At 42.3% G+C, this 23692-nt stretch overlaps 1 protein-coding gene across 1 annotated transcript in view; it reads right to left on the reverse strand.

The window, feature by feature from the left end:
• Positions 1–23692, reverse strand: part of LRRC1 (leucine rich repeat containing 1) — a 113836-nt gene that overhangs the window by 21787 nt on the left and 68357 nt on the right. The window contains exons 7-10 of the mRNA XM_087718953.1: positions 23192–23266; positions 19512–19656; positions 9662–9780; positions 6196–6279 (exon numbers count right to left, since the gene is read on the reverse strand). Of these exons, the coding sequence (XP_087575079.1) occupies positions 6196–6279; positions 9662–9780; positions 19512–19656; positions 23192–23266 (423 nt within the window). The remainder of the gene's footprint in view (positions 1–6195; positions 6280–9661; positions 9781–19511; positions 19657–23191; positions 23267–23692) is intronic.

Consider the following 23692-nt stretch of genomic DNA (forward strand, 5'->3'; position numbering starts at 1 on the left):
TCAGTTAACAACCAAAGGCATTCATTGTGTCAACCAAAGACTAAAATTACTTAAACTAGACAGACTTCTATAATCATGTCTCATCTGTGTTCAGCTAATAGCAATAGCAATAGCAACGGCAATAGCAGTTAGACTTATATACCGCTTCATAGGGCTTTCAGCCCTCTCTAAGCGGTTTACAGAGTCAGAATATTGCCCCCACAGTCTGGGTCCTCATTTCACCCACCTCGGAAGGATGGAAGGCTGAGTCAACCTTGAGCCAGTGAGATTAGAACCGCTGAACTGCAGATAACAGTCAGCTGAAGTGGCCTGCAGTACTGCACCCTAACCACTGCACCACCTCGGCTCCTTAAGAGGACAATTTGTTTTGCTCTATCTAGTTAAGAGAAAATGTTGCTCTGCTTTCAGTAAATTATTCTCTTGTAACAGAATCGTTGCTGGTGTATTTGTAGGATACAATCAGATTCTCAGATTTATTCCACATTATTAACACTTCATTTTGCCAGAATAAATTATCCAGGCAGATCAGAGATAGATTACTGTCTAATTTATGAGAGAAATGCAATTACTACATTATGTAGAGTAAAAATTTATTTATAAAAGACGAGGTAAAAGCATGGGTCCTTAATATATAAAACTGTTTAATATTTTTTACCAATTCAGAAGTTTCCCTGATCAATATATGTTCATTGGCTCATACCTATGCTGGATCTTAGACAGTTAAGAGATGGAAGGGCATACAAAAACCTTACACAAGAGTAATGCATAGCAAATCTTACAATGTCTCCAGCTTCCAACCCTTCAGATGGCAGAACTTCTGACTAAGTTTCCTTTTACCTTGAAAGGCAGGCAGAGACTATAAAAGAGTTTTAGGGAATATATACAGCAATATCACATCCACCCAGATAATAATTATATACTGCTTTAAGCCTTTTAAATAAGACAAAACTGATTTCCAAGACCAACATCCTTGTAGCCATTAGTCTACAGAGTTTATATCCCTGCCTGTTGCCAATTACCCACCAGTCCTTCTCTTTTCCCTGAATAAGTCTTTCTTCCCTGAAAGCAATACATCTTTTTCAATCGTTTGATTTTCACACCATGTGCTGCTTTTCTTATTTATAGCACATGCTCATATTTTGCTTCAAGCAAGTGACAGAAATCAAACAACCACATTAGAAACAGCATTCACCACCAGAAGTATTTCTATTTGATGTTTTTAATCCCTCTGTCGCTTGAGGCTGTAAGACAGTGTTTCTCAACCTTGGCCACTTGAACATGTCCGGACTTCAACTCCCAGAATTCCCCAGCCAGCATTCACTCCCAATTCTGGGAGTTGAAGTCCGGACATGTTCAAGTGGCCAAGGTTGAGAAACACTGCTGTAAGAGAACCAAGTTGGCTAAATGCATGTGGGGGAAAATCTTCTTGGACTGGAGAATGGCCACTATTCTAGGAGACCAACTGGATTCATTTGAGCGTGACCCGTCAAAACCGCGGTCGACAAAACCGCGCTCGACGAAAGCGCGTACCTGACGTCATCAGCAGCGCGACGAAAAATTTTTAAAAATAAATTACATTAAAATTAAAATAAAATTAAAGCAAGCCGATTCACATAAAGGTAAGGGTTGGGGTTAGGGTTAGGGTTAGGGTTAGGGTTAGGGTTAGGGTTAGGGTTAGGGTTAGGGTTAGGGTTAGGGTTAGGTTAAGGGTTAGGGTTAGGTTTAGGGTTACGTTAAGCGTTAGGGTTAGGTTTAGCCTTAGGTTAAGGGTTACCGTTAGGTTTAGCGTTAGGTTAAGGGTTAGGTTTAGGGTTAGGTTAAGGGTTAGGTTTAGGGTTAGGTTTAGGGTTAGGTTTGGGGGGGGTTAGGGTAAGGTTTTCGCTTTAATTTTAAATTTACCGCTCACAGCGCGATGTTTTCATCGCGCTGTGATGATGTCACGTACGCGCTTTTGTCAAGCGCGCTTTTGTCTACCGCGGTTTTGTGGTGGAACCTCATTTGAGAAGTACTGTAGTTTTTGCGATTTCATCCTTGGTCCTGAAGTCCTCAGCTCTCCTCTAAGGATGGACTGAAGACTTCAAGCTTGAGTACTGCTTTGAGTGATTCATTGTCAAAATAAAAATGCATATTTTAGTGAGGTTTGGTCCGATTACGGAACAAGCTAGGCTGGTTTGGTCTGAGTATGAAAGAACACCCTGAGTGGAATTGTTTTTAGGTGTTCTGTGCTACTTTAGATGATTTGATTGGAAGCTCCCTTGTTTCTTGCAACTGGGTGTTCCTTTTTTACTTCCCCCCCGCCCCCAGGCTACGACAGTAAGGACAGGACACGTCTTTGTTGTTACTGGCTTAGGCTGAAGAGAGCAGGGGAAATGTTCTGGAGTTAAGTAGAAGGCATTTAAGGAATGCCTGGTACAATGAAGGAGGCTTTTTAGATCTGATTTTTCCCCTCTACTGATCATGGCATTGTTTGACTACCTAGCAAGGTAAATCTCTGTTCCTCTGCTGAAGCTGGACTTCACAATGTGTCAACACAGCTGCTTTGCCACATTTTCCATTCTGCTCAAAGCCAGGAGGAAATCATATCAACGTAAATTATGCTACCCCCAAAAAAAATGGTACTCAACACACTTTGCTATGCTGTGCTGCTTCTGCCCCAGGGGGTTCCATCACACCAGTGACGTGCGGTGAGGTTTATAGCTGGTGAGCCAATGACACAGGAGTTTCAAATTTTTTTAGACTTGTGGACTTCAACTCCCAGAATTCCACAGCCAGGCATGCTCAGTTCCGATTTAAAGCAACAACATTTGTTTTTCTCCTTTGCGAAAAAGTTTTCCATCATTCTTTTTCTTCTCCCTCCCCCTCCTTCCCCCCTCCCTCCCCTCTCTCTCAAACAGACACACAAACAGAGAGAAGTTGGAGCCCTCTCTCACTCACTCAATCTCAAACAAACAAAAACACAGAAGTTGGATTGGATATATTTTCCAATGGCTTGAAAGCAGCTCCTCTGCCATACCCCCCTCCCATTCCCCTGCTGCCTTCCGATCCGAGCCTTTGATTGCAGGTGGAGCCACGTTGCATTTTCAAACTTGTAATCAGTGAAGCTGGGCTTTTATATACTTTTATCCAGCCGTGTGTGTGTGTTTGAAAAGGCAACGTGGCTCTGCATGCAATCAAACTTTTTGAATTCTTCCCCCCTCCCCACACCTGCACCTTTTCCAGCTGTTTCAGAGAGGATTTCAACTCTGCTCTTGCCTGCCCTCATGAAAAGAAAAGAAAATGTAAAAGGAGAAAGGCAAGAGCTGCTCTAGCCAGGCTGGGCTAGTTGCTCCCAGAGAACTCTAAAAAGCCTCTAAAAAACGCCCTCTACAGGAGGAGGCGAGAGAACCACGTGCCTCCTTTGCATAAGGAATTTTTCGCCTTTTAACCCTTGCTTAACTCTGCTCAAGTGATCATAAAGATAAGAGTAAAGGAGGCACGTGGTTCTCTCGCCTCCTCCTGCAGTTAAGCACTAAGCAGAGTCATCCACTGTGACTCTGGCAGCAACTTCCTCTGCCTTTTTCCTTTTAAATTTGTTTTTCTTTTTCATGATGACAATGGTGAGGCTCTGCCTCCCCTGACTGCACGTCACTGCATCACACAACCTTGCAAAAACAGTGATTGGTAGGTTTTTAAGGAAACATGTGAACATTACCAACTGGGGAAACGTCACCATTAACAGTCATACAGAATATGTGCTAGGACAGTCTTGTTAGATCTAGGTGCTCCATCCAATCAATTTTTATTTCTATTGTTTTGCTCCTCAAAGACTGTTGACCTGTCAACCTAATACCTGTCTAGAGAAGTGTGACCCGACAAAAGGGCGAACGACAAAACCGTGCCGACTAAACCGCGTCGCTAAAACCGCGACGTCATCAACGCGCCGACAACAACGCGCTGACAACAGCGCGGAGACAGAAGGGCGATTTCAGTCGACAGAGGGGCGATTTAAGTTAAGGTAAGGGTTAGGTTTAGGTTTAGGTTTAGGTTTAGGGTTAGGGTTAGGGTTAGGTTTAGGTTTAGGGTTAGGTTTAGGGTTAGGTTTAGGGTTAGGTTTAGGGTTAGGTTTAGGGTTAGGGTTAGGGTTAGGTTTAGGGTTAGGTTTAGGGTTAGGTTTAGGGTTAGGTTTAGGGTTAGGTTTAGGGTTAGGTTTAGGTTTAGCGTTACGTTTAAGGTTAGGTTTAGCGTTACGTTTAGCGTTACGTTTAGGGTTAGGTTTAGGGCTAGGTTTAGTTTTACAGCGCGCTTCTGTCACCGCGCTGTTGTCGGCATGATTCAGCGCTCATTCGTCGGAGCGCTTTAGAACACGCAGTTTTGTCACTGCGGTTTAGTCGGGCGCGGTTTTGTCATTCGCCCTTTTGTCGGTGAACCATAGAGAAGAAGGGTGTTTGTCTCTCCTAAAAGCCATGCATGTTTTGCCTAGATTTGCATAAATGGTTTTGGAAATGGGAGTTCAAGAAACAAGACTGCCAAGATATATACAGCGTATAAAAAATGATAAACTTGCAACGAGCCTGTAAAAACAAAGGCAGAAGGAGACAGCCTATCTTCCCGACTGCCCTCAGGGTTAGGATTAGGCTGACATAAGGCTAAGAGGAAGTTTACTTTAAAAACATTTCTGAAAGAAGCCCCAATTGTGTGAATAAGCCGGCTTCAATTCATTTCATTTACCAGGATGTATCTTGTCCTGTAGATAATTCACTTGAAAGAGATGTGCGAGAAAGTGAGGTCTCTGTGTTCTTTCTTTCAAGCCAGATTAGTAATCTTTCCTCGTGCTCCTTTCATTTAGCAAACCTCTCGGGCAAAGCAGAAGGCTACACTTTTGAGTTTTTTAAGTGGGGGGTGGCAGTATAGGTGGAGAATGAGTCTAATCATTCCATAATTGGAATCTTCGAAAAAGTTTCTTTTTCTCTCTCTCTTTTTCCACACGCACTACACTAATAGTCGCACTTTTCATCAGCTACTGCGCTTTCTATTCTTCTGATCATAGGGTAGGATACGTAAGAAGCAAGATATTTTGAGGGGGTGATCCCATTGTTTCCTATGGCCAAAACACTCCAAACATTTCAAGATGTCTTTCCATAAAAAAGAAAAATGGATCAGGTTGTATTCTGGAAAAATACAGACAACTCAATGTGTGGCTCTTTGACTGGATTCCTGCCTCCTCCTGTGGTCTCCCTGACTCCCTCCAATCCAACTTTGTGTGTGTGTGTGTGTGTGTGTGTGTGTGTGTGTGTGTGCGCGCGCTTGTTTGAGAGAGAGTTTGTTTGAGTGAGAGAGAGGGAAGGGGGTAGGAGAGCTAGTCCAATCCAACTTCTGTGTGTGTGTTTGTGTGTCTGTGTGTTTGAGAGGGGGGACGGAGGGGAAGGGAGAAGAAAAAGAAAAAGAAAGAAGGAAACTTGTTTCGCAAAGGAGAAAAACAAATGCTGTCACTTTAAATCGGAACTGAGCATGCCTGGCTGTGGAATTCTGGGAGTTGAAGTCCACAAGTCTAAAAAAAATTTGAAACCCACCACTGTGTCAGTGCCTCACCAGCCATAAACCTCACCGCACGTCACTGTGCTGACTCATTTTCAGCAGTGTATCCTTACTGGATTAAAAAATCAAGCAGTTTTAGACATCTAATATTCTTAACACGATTTGCTATAATTACCTAAGAACCTGCACAGTCTTGAGATACACTTCTACATAGTAATTTTAGTTTTAATAAGCTAAATACTCCTAATAGCTACAGACATTCAACAGTAGTTTGACAGAGAATCCCAAATTTAACTGCAGATAATGTTCCAGAACATTGCTGTGGGAGAATGACCTGGCCTTCAATTATTCTTAAAACATGAGATAATATTTCAGATTCCCACCTACAGGGAGGAAAGATGTTGACACAAATAACAGTTGTCCTCCTCCTTTTTCTGAGAAGCCCAAGGCTAGGAGGTAAAATCTTAATTATTTTGCTTAGTCTCCAAACAAATATCAGTCACGGTACAATCACCAACAAATGGAAAGGCCTATTTTCAGTGCAATTTAGTCACTATTCCACATGCAAATTTCATTACATCTATATTCTTCAATTATTCGTAGCTCCCATTCTATTCTTTCTAAATAAAAATGGCATACTTCATTTCTCCCAGCGCAAATAAAGTAATAAACATTAATTACCTCTTTAGGTAAAGATGCAAGTTTGTTTCGGTCAGCATTCAGTATATTCAGCTTCTTTAGTTTTCCAATGCTCTTTGGCAAGGTCTGGAACAAAACAATATCACCAATTAATTTTTTTTTAATTAAAAGTTTTTTAAAAAAGGTTTACAAATATATACCTCCCCTCCAAAACCCAACTCCTCCCCCAACCTCCCAGAGCAAATACAGGGTATAAACATTTGAGAGACCGCCTGCTGCCAATTACCTCCCAAAGACCCATTAGATCTCACAGGGTCGGCCTCCTCCGGGTTCCGTCTACCAGCCAATGTCATCTGGCTACGACCCGGGGGAGGGCCTTCTCTGTGGCGGCTCCGGCCCTTTGGAACGAGCTCCATGCAGAGATTCGGACCCTCACCTCTCTCCTGGCCTTCCGAAAAGCCGTTAAAACCTGGCTGTGTCGGCAGGCCTGGGGTCGATGAGTTCCCTTCCCCTCTCGAATCGTGTGGCTGTTGGTTGTTTTTAAATCCTTGTATTTGTAGTTTTTGTGTTTCCCTTCCCCTCCTTGGGTTTGTGCGCCGCCCTGAATCCCACAGGGAATAGGGCGGTATATAAATAAAATGAAACCTAAACCTAAACATTTAACAACCATATTCTAAAATAAACTAACAGACATTAGCATCACTTGTACTTTAACTCTCCTTTTGTAAAGCTAACTTTAAACAAGTTGTATCATTCCTTGCTCATTCACTCATAAGCTATCCTGGAGTTTCTTAGTCCCATATTTATTCTGAATATAATCAATCCATCTTCTCCATTCCAGCTTGTATTTCTCATCTGAAAGGTCCTTAAGATATGCTGATATTTTAGCCATCTCTGCTAAGTTTGTTAACTTTTAATGTCCCTTCTTGAATAGTAGGCAGTTCTTCCTTCTTCCAGTACTGTGCAGTACCAATTAATATTATTGACATTTCAAAAGTACGTTGTGGATAGCAAGCAGTGAGATAATTCTTAAAACTTTTTTAAGAATTCATCTTTAAACAGAATGATGAACAGATACAGGAAGTCTTGAATTCTAAGATGGCCAAAAACTTTACTAAGAGGAGTGCTAACAAAGTAACAATGAATTTCAGATGTCTTGAGATTTTAAAAGTTTAAAGGACTCAGATTTTTTGGTACAATTAATAGCAGTTAGACTTATATACCGCTTCATAGGGCTTTCAGCCCTCTCTAAGCGGTTTACAGAGTCAGCATATCGCCCCCCACAATCTGGGTCCTCGTTTCACCCACCTCGGAAGGATGGAAGGCTGAGTCAACCTTGAGCCAGTGAGCTTTGAACTGCTGAACTGCAGATAGCAGTCAGCTGAAGTGGCCTGCAGTACTGCACTCTAACCACTGTGCCACCTCGGCTCTGCAAAACCCTAGTGAGTAACCGAGTAACTGAGTAACCGAGATAAGAAGTGCTTATTTTAAAAGAGAATCACATCTAGTTTGTTTCAGAAGACTCTTATTCTACATGGCGATGGATCCTCATCTTCCAATTAATATTTTTGATGTTTCAGAGATCGATGGGGGAAGGCCACCTATGTTTTTTTCTCCACTCACAGGAGAACAAGAAAAATGAAGGCAATCCACATAGTAAGGAAGAGATTCGTGGTTATTGTACTCATAAAAACACATTATGGCAGATTAGATAGGATTACTACTGTGGTTCTTTCCCTCTCTCAAGTATTCTCTTATTCTTGAACAGTGGCTAGTAAATTAGTCTCAAGCTAGAACAATAATAGAGAGAGAGCTAATTGCAGCCTTTATTTTACTGTAACATCTGGTGTTCCATTCTTACTCCTCCCATTCCTCGCCTTTGTAGGTTTTTATTCCTTCTTCTTCCCCATTTTTAGACAAATTATTCCGTAACCCTGTCCTACAAGGGGGATAAAACTACTTCTTAACTCTGTCACTGATCTGCAACCAGTTGAAGGAGCCAAGGTGGCGCAGTGGTTAGGGTGCAGTACTGCAGGCCACTTCAGCTGACTGTTATCTGCAGTTCAGCGGTTCTAATCTCACCGGCTCAAGGTTGACTCAGCCTTCCATCCTTCCGAGGTGGGTGAAATGAGGACCCGGATTGTTGTTGGGGGCGATATGCTGACTCTGTAAACCGCTTAGAGAGGGCTGAAAGCCCTATGAAGTGGTATATAAGTCTATTGCTATTGCTAAATCTGATGCAGCAAATGAACAGCCAATGTGCTGATATGGTCAGGAAAGATCCATCAATATTAAACAAAACAATTAGGGAAAATACAAAGGTGCAAATGACAATCTAATGAACTGTCTGATGAAAGACTTCTGATGAATAAGAATAATTGAAAGCCATTCAAGCAAACTCAGAGCCCAAAATTGAAACTCAATCTCTGAATCTCCCACTATTACTTCAAATCAACTATTATAGCTTTATTAGAACTGAATTATACTTAGTTGAAATACTTTTAAAATATATAAAAAATTTTTTTAAATATTTTGGACAAGACAGATGAGTTTATGATACATATACAGACACACACAGACACACACAGACACACACACACACACACACACACACACACACACACCTGTTCCTTAAACCTCTGTAAATTGAAGAAGCCTACAAAATCATTCAGGTTGACTAAATTTCAGTGATAGCAGAATGCCTGTAAGAAACCAGGAATGTGAAATTCACTGAGATTGGAATGTTTGATTCCCATTCCAGCTCATGCTGTTTGACCACAGCCAACAAATTACTTTTATCAAGGATTTTTTTTTTTAACATTTTAGGTTAATTTCTCTTCAATCCCAATGCTTTTGAAACCAGTCTGGTTTTTTTTTAAGACATATTATCAATTTTAATTAAGGTCTTTTTTCATTTTCCTCCAAAATCAGCTGGCACAGATTTTTCCTCTCTGCAGTTATTTTTTTTCCTATCCGCTTAATGGGATTTCCTCCTGGGAAAGCTGTTGCAAAACTATCTTTATTATTTAAATTACTAAATATTTATTAAATGTCATAAATTCCATTAAGAAGCACTCGGATGTTTAAGTTTGAGAGAGGCGATTGCAGAAAGGCAAATCATAATTTAGCATGCCAGCATTCAACTACATTATGTAAAATAATCACCTTTTATTAGGTCTTATACTTAGTTATTGTGTTTTTCATAAATTTGGTTTCTCCCCTACAATCCTAATCTTTGATGGATAATTTGTTATTACAACCAAATTCAAGGGAAATCTGCTTTGAAGTGGATTTCATGCTTATCTCTGTCTCATTCACTGTTCAGTTTTGGTCCACTATAATTTCATGGTGTTCAATACTCTGCTTAAAATGGATCCTGATGAATAGCAATTCAGTTATTTTGTACTTCACTGTAACTGTCATAAGGTCTTAAAATAAAGATTCTGCAGTCAAAATAAATCAAGCATGCCATCCTCATTTAACGCCAACATTTGAACAGCATACTTACCAACAGCTGATTTTCTGTAAGAACTAATTCTGTAAGACATTCACAGTTTCCTACAGCTTCTGTTAATTGAGTAAGCCTGTTCTGGTCAACCTTCAAGATGGATAGCTTTTTTAACTTTCCTGTGGGCACAAAAAGCCTTTTAATAAGCTGTGTAGGCAAAACAAAGCTAGTTGCAGCAAATATCAATTATTTAAGGAGAAAACAATCTTAAACTAACTCTTCAGAATATTCAGATATCCTTGAAAAACTGAGCTTTTAAAACCTTTTTAGTTAGCAAAGTCTGGATATCTTTCAAAAGATCACCTTTCCAATAGATTTTTACAATTAAAAAACTATCAATAATTATTATTTATTTGTCAGTGGACAACATATGTACAATGAGGTTGGTTGAGCTTCAGGGGTGGGTTTCAAAATGTTTTAGAACCACTTCTGTAGGTGTGGCCTGCTTTGTGGGAGTGTCTTGCCAGCCATGTGACTGGGTGGGAGTGGCTTGCCGGCCATGTGACTGGGTGGGCATGGCCAATGTAAAATGTGGTGAAACTCACTTAACAACGCTCTTGCTTAGCAACCAAAATGTTGCTCAGAAACTCTGGCGTTTGAAGCACGCAACTCTTAAAGCTATCAAGTTACAAGACCCTTGCACCCCTAACCCTTTAGGAAAACAACCCCAGGGGTGTTCAAACTTGACAGCTTTAAGACTTGTGGACTTCAACTCCCAGAATTCCTCCTCTCGCTCTTCATCTTGATGATGTTCGGACGGACGGGGGGAGGGAGCTGGAACCGATTCTAAACGGCACTGTAGATTTGTGGAACCTCTTCTATAGAAGAGGTGAGAACTGGCAGGAACCCACCCCTGTTGAGCTTCCTCAGTGCACCCTCCCCCAACACAATACAACTCCCAGTGAAGACAAAAAAAATCCCTAACCCAATAAATCATATTAACCCACACCCAATCCTATTGCACCAGTGTGAACATGTTACATGCTGTGCCAGCCCTGCAAGTCTATCATACTACAGAGTTATGATGTTATTTCGCATTTAGGAGTCTGACAGCCCACTGATAGATAAAAACTGTTATTCAGCCTGTTTGTGCAGCTGGCTATGCTTCTATATCTCCTTCCCAATGGTAGGAGGGTAAAGAAGTGTCATCCAGGGTATGAGTCATCCCTGAGGATTTCCCTCACTCTCCTAAAGCAGTGAACCCTAGCAATCTCATCTAGTTTTTCTAAAGGTTTTTTAGGCCACTGGTCATCCTGATTGGAAATTGTAGAAACTGTAACCAAATATTGTCTAAAAGTCATAAGCTTGTGAAAAAGCCTGCCCAACTAGTATTTTAGCTGAAAAATTAAAGACGGAAGTAATTATTTGAGACATTATACCAGTAGTGGGATTCAAATAATTTAGCAACCGGTTCTCTGCCTTAATGACCAGCTGGGTAGACGGGGCTCAGTGGTCATGTGACTGGGTGGGCATGGCCAACTCAATGCTCACATTGATGGGCGCTTCACCTTAGCTGTTACAATGTAATAAGGGTTAACCGGAGAGGCAGTTTCTGTACGCAGGGCAATAAAAATTAAGCTAGAAACAACACCAGAATGTTTCCTTCCTGCCTTCCTTACAGGATTAGCCCTGTAAAGTGGGGAAAAAACAAAAGGAGATTTCTTCCAACAACCGGTTTTCCGAACTGCTTAGAAAGTTAACAACCGGTTCTCCCGAATAGGTGCGAACTGGCTGAATCCCACCACTGCATTATACCCATACCATTTGTGTTCATCTTGGTAAAAGTCTTCTAATAAAGCTATGAGAGAGATGCAGTAAGACAACTGTAGCCCTTCAAGGCAGATCTGGCTAAGAAACCATTGCCATATAGGTCGGTATTACTTTTACTGAAAAGCTATATAGTCTGAATATACTTCCCTCTTCTCTCCCTTTTATTTTCATGAGAAGTAGAAAGGATTTAGTCTGAGGTGTTTACTCATGTTACATTCCTGCCCTGGACTCAGTGATTTTTTATCTGATCATTGTGTTCCTCCTGTCCCTCCAGGCTAGTCCCTTTACCCTCTAAAGACAATAACTACTTTCCTCAAGAAGCCACACCCAGTGTTCTCTTTGTGTTCTTTTAGACACCAGTCAGAAATAAGGTTATTCAACTTTTAAACTTCTCTTCTGGTTGACCAAAGGGCAACACATGGATATCCAGATGCTGTTAGAGTAGAATTCCTATCGTGTTTCAACATTGATTCTTCTGGCTAGATTGATGGGAGGGTTCAACAATATTTCGGAAGAACCTCTGGGAAGATAGGACCTGACTACCAGAAAAGAGCCGAGGTGGCGCAGTTAAGAGCCGAGGGGGTGCAGTGGTTAGGGTGCAGTACTGCAGGCCACTTCAGCTGACTGTTATCTGCAGTTCAGCGGTTCTAATCTCACCGGCTCAGGGGTGACTCAGCCTTCCATCCTCCCGAGGTGGGTGAAATGAGGACCCAGACTGTGGGGGGGCGATATGCTGACTCTGTAAACCGCTTAGAGAGGGCTGAAAGCCCTACGAAGCGGTATATAAGTCTAACTGCTATTGCTATAAGTGCGAGGATGGACCGTCAGTTGTTTTTTCCCGAGGCTGTTTTAACTTTGAATTATTAAAAGAACAGCTGTAAGTCCAGAACAACCTGTCTAGGGGAAATCCATCTGCTGAGCTGGCTGGAAACATAAATAATGACTCAGGATGCAAAAGAGGTGAACCACCAGGGTTTCGCCGCAAGGAAAGCCATGATAACCTTAAGAATGGAGGGAGTCTCACATTCCTCTCTCAGTTTTGCACTTCCCTGCAATAAGCTGCTTCTCAGTCCTTTTCCTCTCTTCCAACTGCAGGCAACACCAGATCACGCTGGGAAATCTCCTCATCCCATCGCAGGACTGGCTTGTTTTTTTTGACTCCCAGATCAAGTATTGGTTAATCTGATTCTGATCTTTCCCTTGATGAAACCAACAAGGTGCGTTTTTCAGGGAGAACTGGTTCAGATGACCGGTTTCAGAGTGCCTCATCAGAGCTGAATGGGGAGCTTGTAATCATGTTCCCTTCCCTGAGGTCAAGGGTAATGTAAGAGTTTTGAGGGTGGAATAACGCAAGGTATACTTTTGGACAGACACTAACAATCACAGGTTTGAAAAATAGGGGCAGGCTGACCTTCAAGATAAGCAGCTGCTTAGCAAGGCATGACAGATGAAGGATGGAGGCTAGCCCTATTTATACACTCTGTGCTTTTTAAACACACAGTAAAAGCTCTATTGTGCCTCCCGACTTCCAAACGTTGAGGGAGGAGGGATACCAATGGCTACAAAGACATTCACTTAAGGACAGAGAAGACTCACAGCCAGGGGAAGGGGGCAAGAGACAGAGTGCTAAGTCGGGATGAGCCGAGGTGGCGCAGTGGGTTAAATGCAGCACTGCAGGCTACTTCAGCTGACTGCAGTTCTGCAGTTCGGCTGTTCAAATCTCACCGGCTCAGGGTTGACTCAGCCTTCCATCCTTCCGAGGTGGGTAAAATGAGGACCTGGATTGTTGTTGGGGGCAATTTGCTGACTCTGTAAACCACTTAGAGAGAGCTGAAAGCCCCATGAAGCGGTATATAAGTCTAACTGCTATTGCTATTGCTAATAATGGCCATCTCACTACTATCAAGAAGAAGCTCAGTCATTTTTCAGTCATTTATTAAAATTTATAGGCCGCCCTTTTCCCTGAGGGGACTCAGGGCGGCTTACAATCACAAGGGAAGGGGGTGCAGTATCAAAAGACAAAACAAAATGTGAACAGAGAAAAAATAATAAAACACAACTTTCATTCAGCAATCAACACTCGGGCGGGTAACTTGGAAACCTATCCCCAGGCCTGCTGGGAGAGCCAGATCTTGAGGGCTGCGCGGAAGGTCTGGATGGTGGTGAGGGTACGGATCTCAACGGGGAGATCGTTCCACAGGCTCGTTCGTTGTTGTTTTGTTGAGGTGAGGAGTAATCACAAAAAATCCATTTATCATTTTAGGACATCCACAAAATTTGACAACTCCCAGGTACGGATAATAATAGCTAAAAGGCAACCTCCAAGGATATGAATCTAGTAAGGCAATTGGACTAGAGTCACTAGATCCCTTTTAGTTCTCCATTAAAACAATCAAAGAAGAAAGAGGTAAGGAGAGGTGGGTGGAAGGGAGAGAAAGAGAAGGAGAGGAGAGAGGAAGAGAGAGAAAGAGAAGGAGAGAGGGTAGGAAGGAGAAGGAAAAGAGTAGGAGTAGGGAAGAGGTAAGGGAAGGAAGAAGGGGACGGAGAGGAGGGAGGAAGAGAGAGAAAGAGAAGGAGAGAGGGTAGGAAGGAGAAGAAAGAGGGTAGAAGTAAGGGAGAGGTAAGGGAAGGAAGAAGGGGATGGAGAGGAGGAAGGAAGGAAGTAGAGAAGGAAGGGAGGGAGAAAGGAAAAGAAAGAGAAAATAAGATGGTGTCATAGCAGGTGCGAAGGATGGTAAACAAAGCATTCCAAACTATACCTTATAACCTTTCAAATGGAATAATAATAATAATAATAATAATATAAGAATGGCAAAGAAAAAGAATAACTATGTGAATGTATATCTATAATCTGTATGTAAGAGAATAAATGACAGTAAAAATATAAAGCATAATATAGGTAAATAATATTTGGTCATAAGTAGCTAAGTATAAATAAATAAAGAATTGTACATAGAAATAGATAACGAATAAGGAGATTATGAACGCAAGATAGAAATGTATAGAAGGGAAAACACTAACTGCAAAGAAACCGATTCGGAACTGCGGTATGATATACGATGGAACTTATTGTTCCTATGTTGTTTTTAAGTCATGTGTTTGTTTCTGTTGATGTGCTTATGTGTTTAAAATAAAAATTTATAAAAAATAAAAAAACAATCTTATTCTGGGTATGGATAAGAGGGAAGATTTCATGCCCCACCAAAATAAAAAGGTTCCTGTTGAAAACAAATCACGTGTCTTCTCTTTGCAAGTGATCCAGTTCAATGCTAAAAAATGGGGGAAGTTTGCATGGGGATACTTAATTTACCTGTGCTCTATTGTGTAATTTATTTACACAAAGCGTTGATGGCTTTGTTATCGTCTTTATTCCTGTTTCACTAAGCACTTTATATTTCTCTATTTATATTTCTATATTTTGCTTCGAATGCAGTTAATTACTGCTTGAAATGCATGTATTCATAAATATAATACAGTATTTCCATGCGTATAGCATAGCCAAATTGTATATACATTTATGCAAAGTTCTAGCTGTATAACTGTGGTAGGCAGAAATTGAAATGCCGCGTATATTTAATAATTTGTATTTGCAGCCTAAGTGGATGTTGCAAGCCATAGTACAGTGCTGTAATCTGGAGATAAGTGGGAAATCACACTGGTTCAAATGGTTTTGTAGTTTCTTTTTTAAAAAAAATTCTAGTAATGTACATGCATTTGCACAGCTGTGCAGGAATATAAATAGTGTGGTGGCTCACAACTGCTCAGCTAGCAAAAAATAGCCTTAAAATAAAATATTTTTAAAAAGACACTTCTCTGTCTGCAAACATCAATAAGCCATCTGGAATCAAAGGAGTAAAATAGGAAAAATTCGCAAAACTGGTTTTAAGCTTTTAAGATGATTCACCTGAATGTTATACCATCATTGGGCTGGAACATAGATAACAGGCAATCCATGGAAACCACAAATAGTGGTGGGTGAGTGCATATTTAAAGTATTCTGCAGAAAAATACCTATCAAGGGAACAATAGCATCAGGAGAATGTGTTTGGAAATACCATTGGAGAAAACCAAATCCCACAGTTCCAGGATAAAATATTTGTGTCAATTACTTGAGAGACCACCTGCTGCCAATTACCTCCCACAGACCCATTAGATCTCACAGGGTTGGCCTCCTCCGGGTTCCGTCCACCAGCCAATGTCATCTGGCCACTACCCGGGGGAGGGCCTTCTCTGTGGCAGCTCCAGCCCTCTGGAATGAACTCCCCGCAGGGATTCGGACCCTCACCTCTCTCCAGGCCTTCCGAAAAGCCGTCAAAACCTGGCTTTGCCAGCAGGCCTGGGGGTGATGAGTTCCCTCCCCTCTCGACATGTATGGTTGTGCGACTGTTGTTTACTTTTATTATTTGTATTTTGTCTTTTTATGTTCCCCTTTTTCCCCCTTGAATTGCTCACCGCCCTGAGTCCTCTCGGAGAAGGGCGGCATACAAATAATACAATACAATACAATACAATACTTCATTATTTATTTTTGCTTTTAGCTGTAAGACCCTTTACCGAGTTCCACCATGGGAATAAAAAAACACATGATGCACAAAAGGCCATAAATGCCAATTCTAAGCCCAAACAGAAAATCAAAACTTCCTCTGCAAGATTTCTAAAGAAATAAATAGTAAATGTAAGAAACCAACCAGCAAAAAATTAAACCTACAATTAAACCGGCACGCATTAATATAAGCTTATTGAAGATTATACAATACATCTAAGATCCTGGAGTTGTCCAGACACAGTTAAGACTCCAACTCTTAGAACAGTGATGCTGAACCTTTTAGGTACCGGGTGCCCAAATTTGAATGTGCATTTATGTCTATGCGCCGCGGTGCCAGAAACTCAAAGACCATTAATTTGTCATTTGTAATTTTAATAGATTTGTATGCCACCCAATCCCAAAAGACCAGCTGGCTGCTACGGGTTTATGGCATGGACATGTGCACTGGGCAGCTGATCTTCACACTCACCAGAGCATCAACCCGAAGACCAGCTGGGCATGCATGCCTGTTTTCAGGCTGTTTTTTGGTTCATTTTCAGGCTGGTTTTGGCTGGAACAACAGTCTGAAAACAAGAGAAGAGCCGAGGTGGTGCAGTGGTTAGGGTGCAGTACTGAAGAGGCCACTTCAGCTGACTGCTATCTGCAGTTCAGCGGTTCTAATCTCACCGGCTCAGGGTTGACTCAGCCTTCCATCCTTCCGAGGTGGGTGAAATGAGGACCCGGATTGTTGTTGGGGGCAATATGCTGACTCTGTAAACCGCTTAGAGAGGGCCGAAAGCCCTATGAAGCGGTATATAAGTCTAACTGCTATAAAATGAAAATGCCCTGGAAAACAGCCTGGTTTTTGTTGTTGTTTTGGGGGCTGTTTTCAGGCCATTTTCTGGTGCTCTGGTGCCCGCAAAGACCAGCTGTGCATGTCCATGCCAGAAACCAGAAGGGCAGCCGACGACGGTCCGCATGCCCCCAAAACCTGCGAGACCACCTACTGCCACCGGTAGCCTCCCACCGTCCAGTGCGATCCCACAGAGTTGGCCTCCTCAGGGTGCCGTCGGCCAGACAGTGTCGGCTAGCGACCCCCAGGGGGAGAGCCTTCTCTGTGGGAGCACCTTCCCTCTGGAATGAGCTGCCCCCGGAGCTTCGCATAATCCCCGACCTCCGGTCCTTCCGACGCGCCCTAAAAAGTTGGCTTTTTCAGCAAGCCAGCCTGGCCTGAACAAAACAAATCGAAGTATTGATTATTGTTAATTTTAATTTGAATTCTTTTAAAAAAATGTGTCATTGTTAATTTTAATTGGGTTTGGGGATATCCTATTTAACTTCTTTTTAACTTTTGTAGTACGTGTTTCTTTTAATGTTGTACGCCGCCCTGAGTCCTTGGGAGAAGGGCGGCATATAAATCAAATAAACTTCAACCTCAAAAGAGGACTCTGCGTGCCACCTCTGGCACATGTGCCATAGGTTAACCATCACGGTCTTAGAATGTCTGTGGATGTTTATGGACAGTCCAATGGAAATTTCTGTTCCTATACGTACATTTCCATTTGTTTGGAAATCTCTATAGGATGCTGCAATCAGTGGCTTCATCACAAAAATATCCCCAAGCAAACATCAGAACATTTATTAAACGTTGCGGTGCAGGTAAAACATTGATCTTCTGCACCGAAGGACATTATGTATTATTTCCGACAGATAATCATATCTGTCACATCTGATTCTTGCATTCACAGAATCATCTGATTTTTACGCTCACCAATCACCGAGAGGTATGCTAATAAAAATGCAGGTGTCCCCATTACCTTCACAATAAACATTTGAAGATCAAATCTAAGTATATTGATGCCATCCATCAATATATCATAGCAATAGCAATAGCAGTTAGACTTATATACCGCTTCATAGGGCTTTTAGCCCTCTCTAAGTGGTTTACAGAGTCAGCATATCACCCCCACAGTCTGGGTCCTCATTTTACCCACCTCGGAAGGATGGAAGGCTGAGTCAACCTTTGAGCCGGTGAGATTTGAACAGCCGAATTGCAAAACTGCAGTCAGCTGAAGTAGCTGCGGTGCTGCATTTAACCACTGCACCACCTCGGCATATATACAGGTATGTCATCAGGACTGTAGGTATAAGACTGATATAATTAGCAGATTTAAGATCACACTGTGGAGTGGGGGGGGAGCCTGAAGAAAACACCTAGGTGGAACCAGACATCATTGCAAATGTCAGGTTGTCTCATGTCAATATCTTCCCACTCTGTAAATGTGCAATACAATCCTAGCTCCATGATACATCACCATCATCATAGAGTGAACATTTTCCCCTCTTGCCCTTGGCCAAGCCATAATGTGTTGAAAGAGTGTAATTAACATCTGTAGGCAAATGAAATGATCTGGCCAAGTGGCAGGTAGGTGCTTTCAGATCCATGTTTTAATTATGGCTTCCATAATTGTGTGTGAGCTTCAGCCTCATGTTCTTTTTTTTCACTGGCCATAAAATGACCGCCAAACAGCCAATATGAACTTGGGATTGTTTCCATCAATTACACCTTAGATTAACCACAATGTACTGCGTTTAGGAACAACTGCCAAACTGTGATCATAAACAGAGGAGAAACTTTTGATAGACAAAGGCAATAATGACTACTGTACTGAGACTTTCATAAGCTAATCCACAATTAAATCATGATCTAATAAAGGAATAGCGATCACAGCAACCCTAAAGGAGACTCCAATGCTACATAAAACAATCCAGGATCATAGGTTGCCTACTGATGCCTTAAAGTTATGTACAAAAACAGCCAATATCTGCCCTTATTTGCACTAGCATCAAAAACCCAAAACATGTTCCTAACAAAAAAATAGTAATAATGCACATTAGACAACATGCATTTGGTGCAGAAGTGGGTTCCTACCAGTTCACACCTATTCGGTAGAACCGGTTCATCAAATCTACCGAACCGGTTAGAAGAGGTTCCACCAGTGGACCCGGAAAGCAGGCCACACCTACAGAAGAGGTTCCAAAATGTTTTGAAACCCACCACTGGTCCTTGGATATGATTATTCTACACTATCATGCTCCTATTTATAAAACTCGGTGCCTCTGTGAAAGGTAAGGATGACTACTGCGTTTGTGGTGCAATCAGAACATTGCGTGTGTTGAAGTTGTTTTAACGCAAACCAAAGATGCCTTTAAAAAAACAAGTTTACATCATATTCTTATGCATGCCAGTGCTGTGTGGGAGGTCATTTAAGGTGGTTCTGACAAGTGTCGTCGGCATCTTCATATCCGGTCACATGGGCGGCAAGCCACTCCCATCCAGTCACATGGGCGGCAAGCCACTCCCATCCAGTCACATGGGCGGCAAGCCACTCCCATCCGGTCACATGGGCGGCAAGCCACTCCCACAAAGGAGGCCACACCCACAGAGTAGGTTCGAACAATTTTTGAAACCCACCACTGATTTGGTGTCACTCAACTTCTTCCTTGGATGAAACATTCTAACGTTTATGGTTTAAGAGAAAAGATTCCACGCACCTACACCATCTGGTAAGGTTTCGAGGAGATTCTGAGAGATGAGGAGGTCAGTTAAAGAGGTCAGGCCATTTATCTCTTCGGGTAGCTTTTCCAGTTTGTTTTCAGAGATATCCAGACACAGCAGGTTTTTCAGGTTTCCTATTTCCTACACAACAAAAGACAAAGTCATGCCTCAACGTGCCAATACTCAGAGATCTGACATTTGTCCAATTACAACATTCCTAAGGACAAGACTACAAAACCTCCCTGCTGGATGATAACACACTTGTGATGATATCACAGGTAAATCACCAGTAAAATCTGTTATGTGCAACATCTAGCATGGGCCAATAATCTGTTACTATATGTTCCGACTTTGAGGGTACATTAAACCCACACCCAACCCTTAGTACTAGCTCAAGGTTCAACAGTTTAACCTAAAAAAGGTACATTAATTCAACTTTCCACTATTGGCATGAACAAATGCCAGGATTCATTCAAGGATGGCATACATAGATTTTACGCCTTCGTTTGTTTTACGAGAAGTTTTACCAAGGTAACATTTTAAATATTTATTTCCCTGATTTATATACAAACCGGCATCATTGAAACGTGTTTTGACTGCAGTTAGCAATCATTTGTCTCAGCACTCCTTCTGCTAAATCAACACAGAGGAAGGCAGGCATATCCAAACAGCCTCTCTGCACCTGCTCTGCTGAGCAGCAAACTTCGGTGTAGGACAAGGTTAATAAGAAGCAACAACAACTACCCCTTTATGACAGAGGCTAACGAATAGGGGTGGACAACTATGTCCCCTATGTCCCCACCGGGAGGCACTCCAAATGGTCACTCATGCCCTCGTCACCTCAAGACTCGACTACTGTAACGCGCTCCGTGGCACGACAAAACCGCACTCGACTAAACCGCGCCCGATTAAACCGCGTCACTGACGTCATCAAAAGGGCAACAATAGCAAGCGCGGAGAGAGAAGGGTGCTTTAAATAGCGCTTTGAAAGCAGGCCGATTCAACTTAAGGTAAGGGTTAGGTTTAGGGTTAGGTTTAGGGTTAGGTTTAGGGTTAGGTTTAGGGTTAGGTTTAGGGTTAGGTTAAGGGTTAGGGTTAGGTTTAGGGTTACGTTAAGGGTTAGGGTTAGGGTTAGGTTAAGTGTTAGGATTAGGTTTAGGGTTAGGTTTAGGGTTAGGTTAAGGGTTAGGTTTAGGGTTAGGTTTCGGATTAGGTTTAGGGGGGTTAGGTTTAGGTTTAGGGGTTAATTTTAGGTTTAGCGTTTACAGCGTGCTGCTGTCTCCGCGCTGTTGTCGCCCTGTGATGACATCAGCTACGCGGTTTTGTCGAGCGCGCTTTAGTCGAACACGGTTTTGTGGTGGAACCAACGCGCTCTACATGGGGCTGCCCTTGAAAAGTGTTCGGAGATTACAATTGGTCCAGAATGCAGCCACGCGAGCGATACTGGGTGTACCTAGATACACCCATGTTACACCTATCCTCCGTGAGCTGCACTGGCTCCCTATTGGTCTCCAAACACGCTTCAAGGTGCTGGTTATCACCTTTAAAGCCCTACATGGCCTAGGACCTGGATATCTCCATGACCGCCTCCTGCAACATACCTCCCAGCGTCCAATAAGATCGCACAGGGTGGGCCTTCTCCGGGTGCCGTCGACTACACAATGTCGCCTGGCGGCTCCTCGGGGGAGAGCCTTCTCTGTAGCTGCCCCGGCCCTATGGAACGATCTACCCCCTGAGATCCGGACCCTCCCTACTCTCTCGGCCTTCCGAAAGTCTGTAAAGACCTGGCTGTTCCGGCAGGCCTGGGGGCTGCTGATCTCTGATCGAACTTCAACCCCATTGAGTGTATGTTGTGTTCTTTTTTAATCTGTTGTTTTGTATTTTTAACTTTTTTGTATTTGTTTTTAAACTATTTTTATGTAGGCCGCCTGGAGTCCTCCGGGATTGGGTGGCATACAAATCTATTAACACTTAAAATTAAACCTTTATAACCTGCGGAGTCAAGTGTAGTCTGAAATAGTATAGGGTTTTCTGCCTAAGCCAGGGGTTGGACTAGAACAGTGGTTGCAAAACTTGGCAACTTTAAGACTTGTGGACTTCAACTCCCAGAATTCTCCAGCCAGCAGAGCTGGCTGGAGAATTCTCGAAGTTGAAGTCCACAAGTCTTAAAGTTGCCAAGTTTCGCAACCACTGGACTAGAAGACCACGAAGGTCCCTTCCAACTCTATTATTCTGTGACTTCCAGACTTCCAGGAGTTGAAATCCACAGGTTGTAAAGTTGTCATTGTTGTCTACCCCTGCTAAAGGAAGTACGTGTCTTCATGCTCTCTTTCTAATCTCCAAGGCAGAGTTGGCCACCGTGCTTCATTATTATCAGTTCTTCCAAATATCTGTTTATAAACCTTCCCTGAGGTATTTCAAAGGGTTCCACCACAAAACCGGGGTAGACAAAAGCGCGCTCGACGTCATCACAGCGCGACGAAAACATCGCGCTGTGAGCGGTAAATTTAAAATTAAAGCGAAAACCTTACCCTAACCCCCCCAAACCTAACCCTAAACCTAACCCTTAACCTAACCCTAAACCTAACCCTAAACCTAACCCTAAACCTAACCCTTAACCTAACCCTAACCCTAAACCTAACCCTAAACCTAACCCTAAACCTAACCCTAAACCTAACCCTAACCCTAAACCTAACCCTAAACCTAACTCTTAACCTAACCCTAAACCTAACTCTTAACCTAACCCTAAACCTAAACCTAACCCTAACCCTAACCCTAACCCTAACCCTAACCCTAACCCTAACCCTAACCCTAAACCTAACTCTTAACCTAACCCTAAACCTAACTCTTAACCTAACCCTAAACCTAACCCTAAACCTAACCCTTAACCTAACGCTAAACTTAACGCTAACCCTTAACCTAACGCTAAACCTAACCCTAACACTTAACGTAATCCTAAACCTAACCGTAACCCTTAACCTAACCCTAACCCTAACCCTAACCCTAACCCTAACCCTAACCCTAACCCTAACCCTAACCCTAACCCTAACCCTTAACCTAACCCTAACCCTAACCCTAACCCTTACCTTTATGTGAATCGGCTTGCTTTAATTTTATTTTAATTTCAATGTAATTTATTTTTAATTTTTTTCGTCGCGCTGCTGATGACGTCAGGTACGCGCTTTCGTCGAGCGCGGTTTTGTCTACCGCGGTTTTGACGGGTCACGATTTCAAAGTTGTTAAATCAGGAGGACAATCTTATCAGTACGAATCTGCATGGTCACAAATCTTCCCCTGAAATTGGACCTGTTCTGAAGAAACTATTTGGCATTCAGTCACATATCCACCGGTAATTCTGTGAATATTTCACAGACCCAGCTCTTAATATTCCACTGTCACCAAGTTCTCCACTGCTCGGGGAAAAATGTGTTATCTTACTTCCAAGTAAGCAAGCACATTCATTTCATAAACAAGAAGAGAAAGAACCACCATAATGTCCTTGCCCCCCCCCAAAAAAAAACTTCTTCAGCTTCAAAATGAAGACACAGATAGTGAATATAAAGAGGCGCTAATATACTGAGAATAAACATGTAATGAAAAAAACAACACACTAAGTTTTAAATTTCAATAAGCAGGTGAGTTTAGTTGCAAAGATCCAGGAAGTACCTAATCTTACCTGAGGTATTTCTGCCAACTGGTTTCCATCTAACCAGAGGTCCTTAAGGTTATAAAGTGCACCTATAGTTCCTGGCTGCAATATATAAAAGATAGGGTACCACGATTAGCATTAAACAATATAGCACCATAACCCATAAAGAAATCCAACTTCATTTTATTTTATCTTAAATAGCCAGATATTTTTTTGCAAACAAATAAAGTTAAGCACAAAAAAGGATGATTTCCATTTCCCGTTAGTTATCCCTTGTGTCCTTATTAGGTTAGGGACACGCAAAGTGATGCCCTTTGCCGAGGTGGCGCAGTGGTTAAATGCAGCACTGCAGGCTACTTCAGCTGACTGCAGTTCGGCAGTTCAGCTGTTCAAATCTCACCGGCTCAGGGTTGACTCAGCCTTCCATCCTTCCGAGGTGGGTAAAATGAGGACCCGGATTGTTGTTGGGGGTGATATGCTGACTCTGTAAACCGCTTAGAGAGGGCTGAAAGCCCTATGAAGCGGTAT

Source organism: Thamnophis sirtalis, unplaced genomic scaffold, assembly GCF_051295495.1.
Source record: "Thamnophis sirtalis isolate CommonGarterSnake01/CBP01778 unplaced genomic scaffold, rThaSir2_p1.2 scaffold_6, whole genome shotgun sequence".
NCBI lineage: Eukaryota > Metazoa > Chordata > Lepidosauria > Squamata > Natricidae > Thamnophis > Thamnophis sirtalis.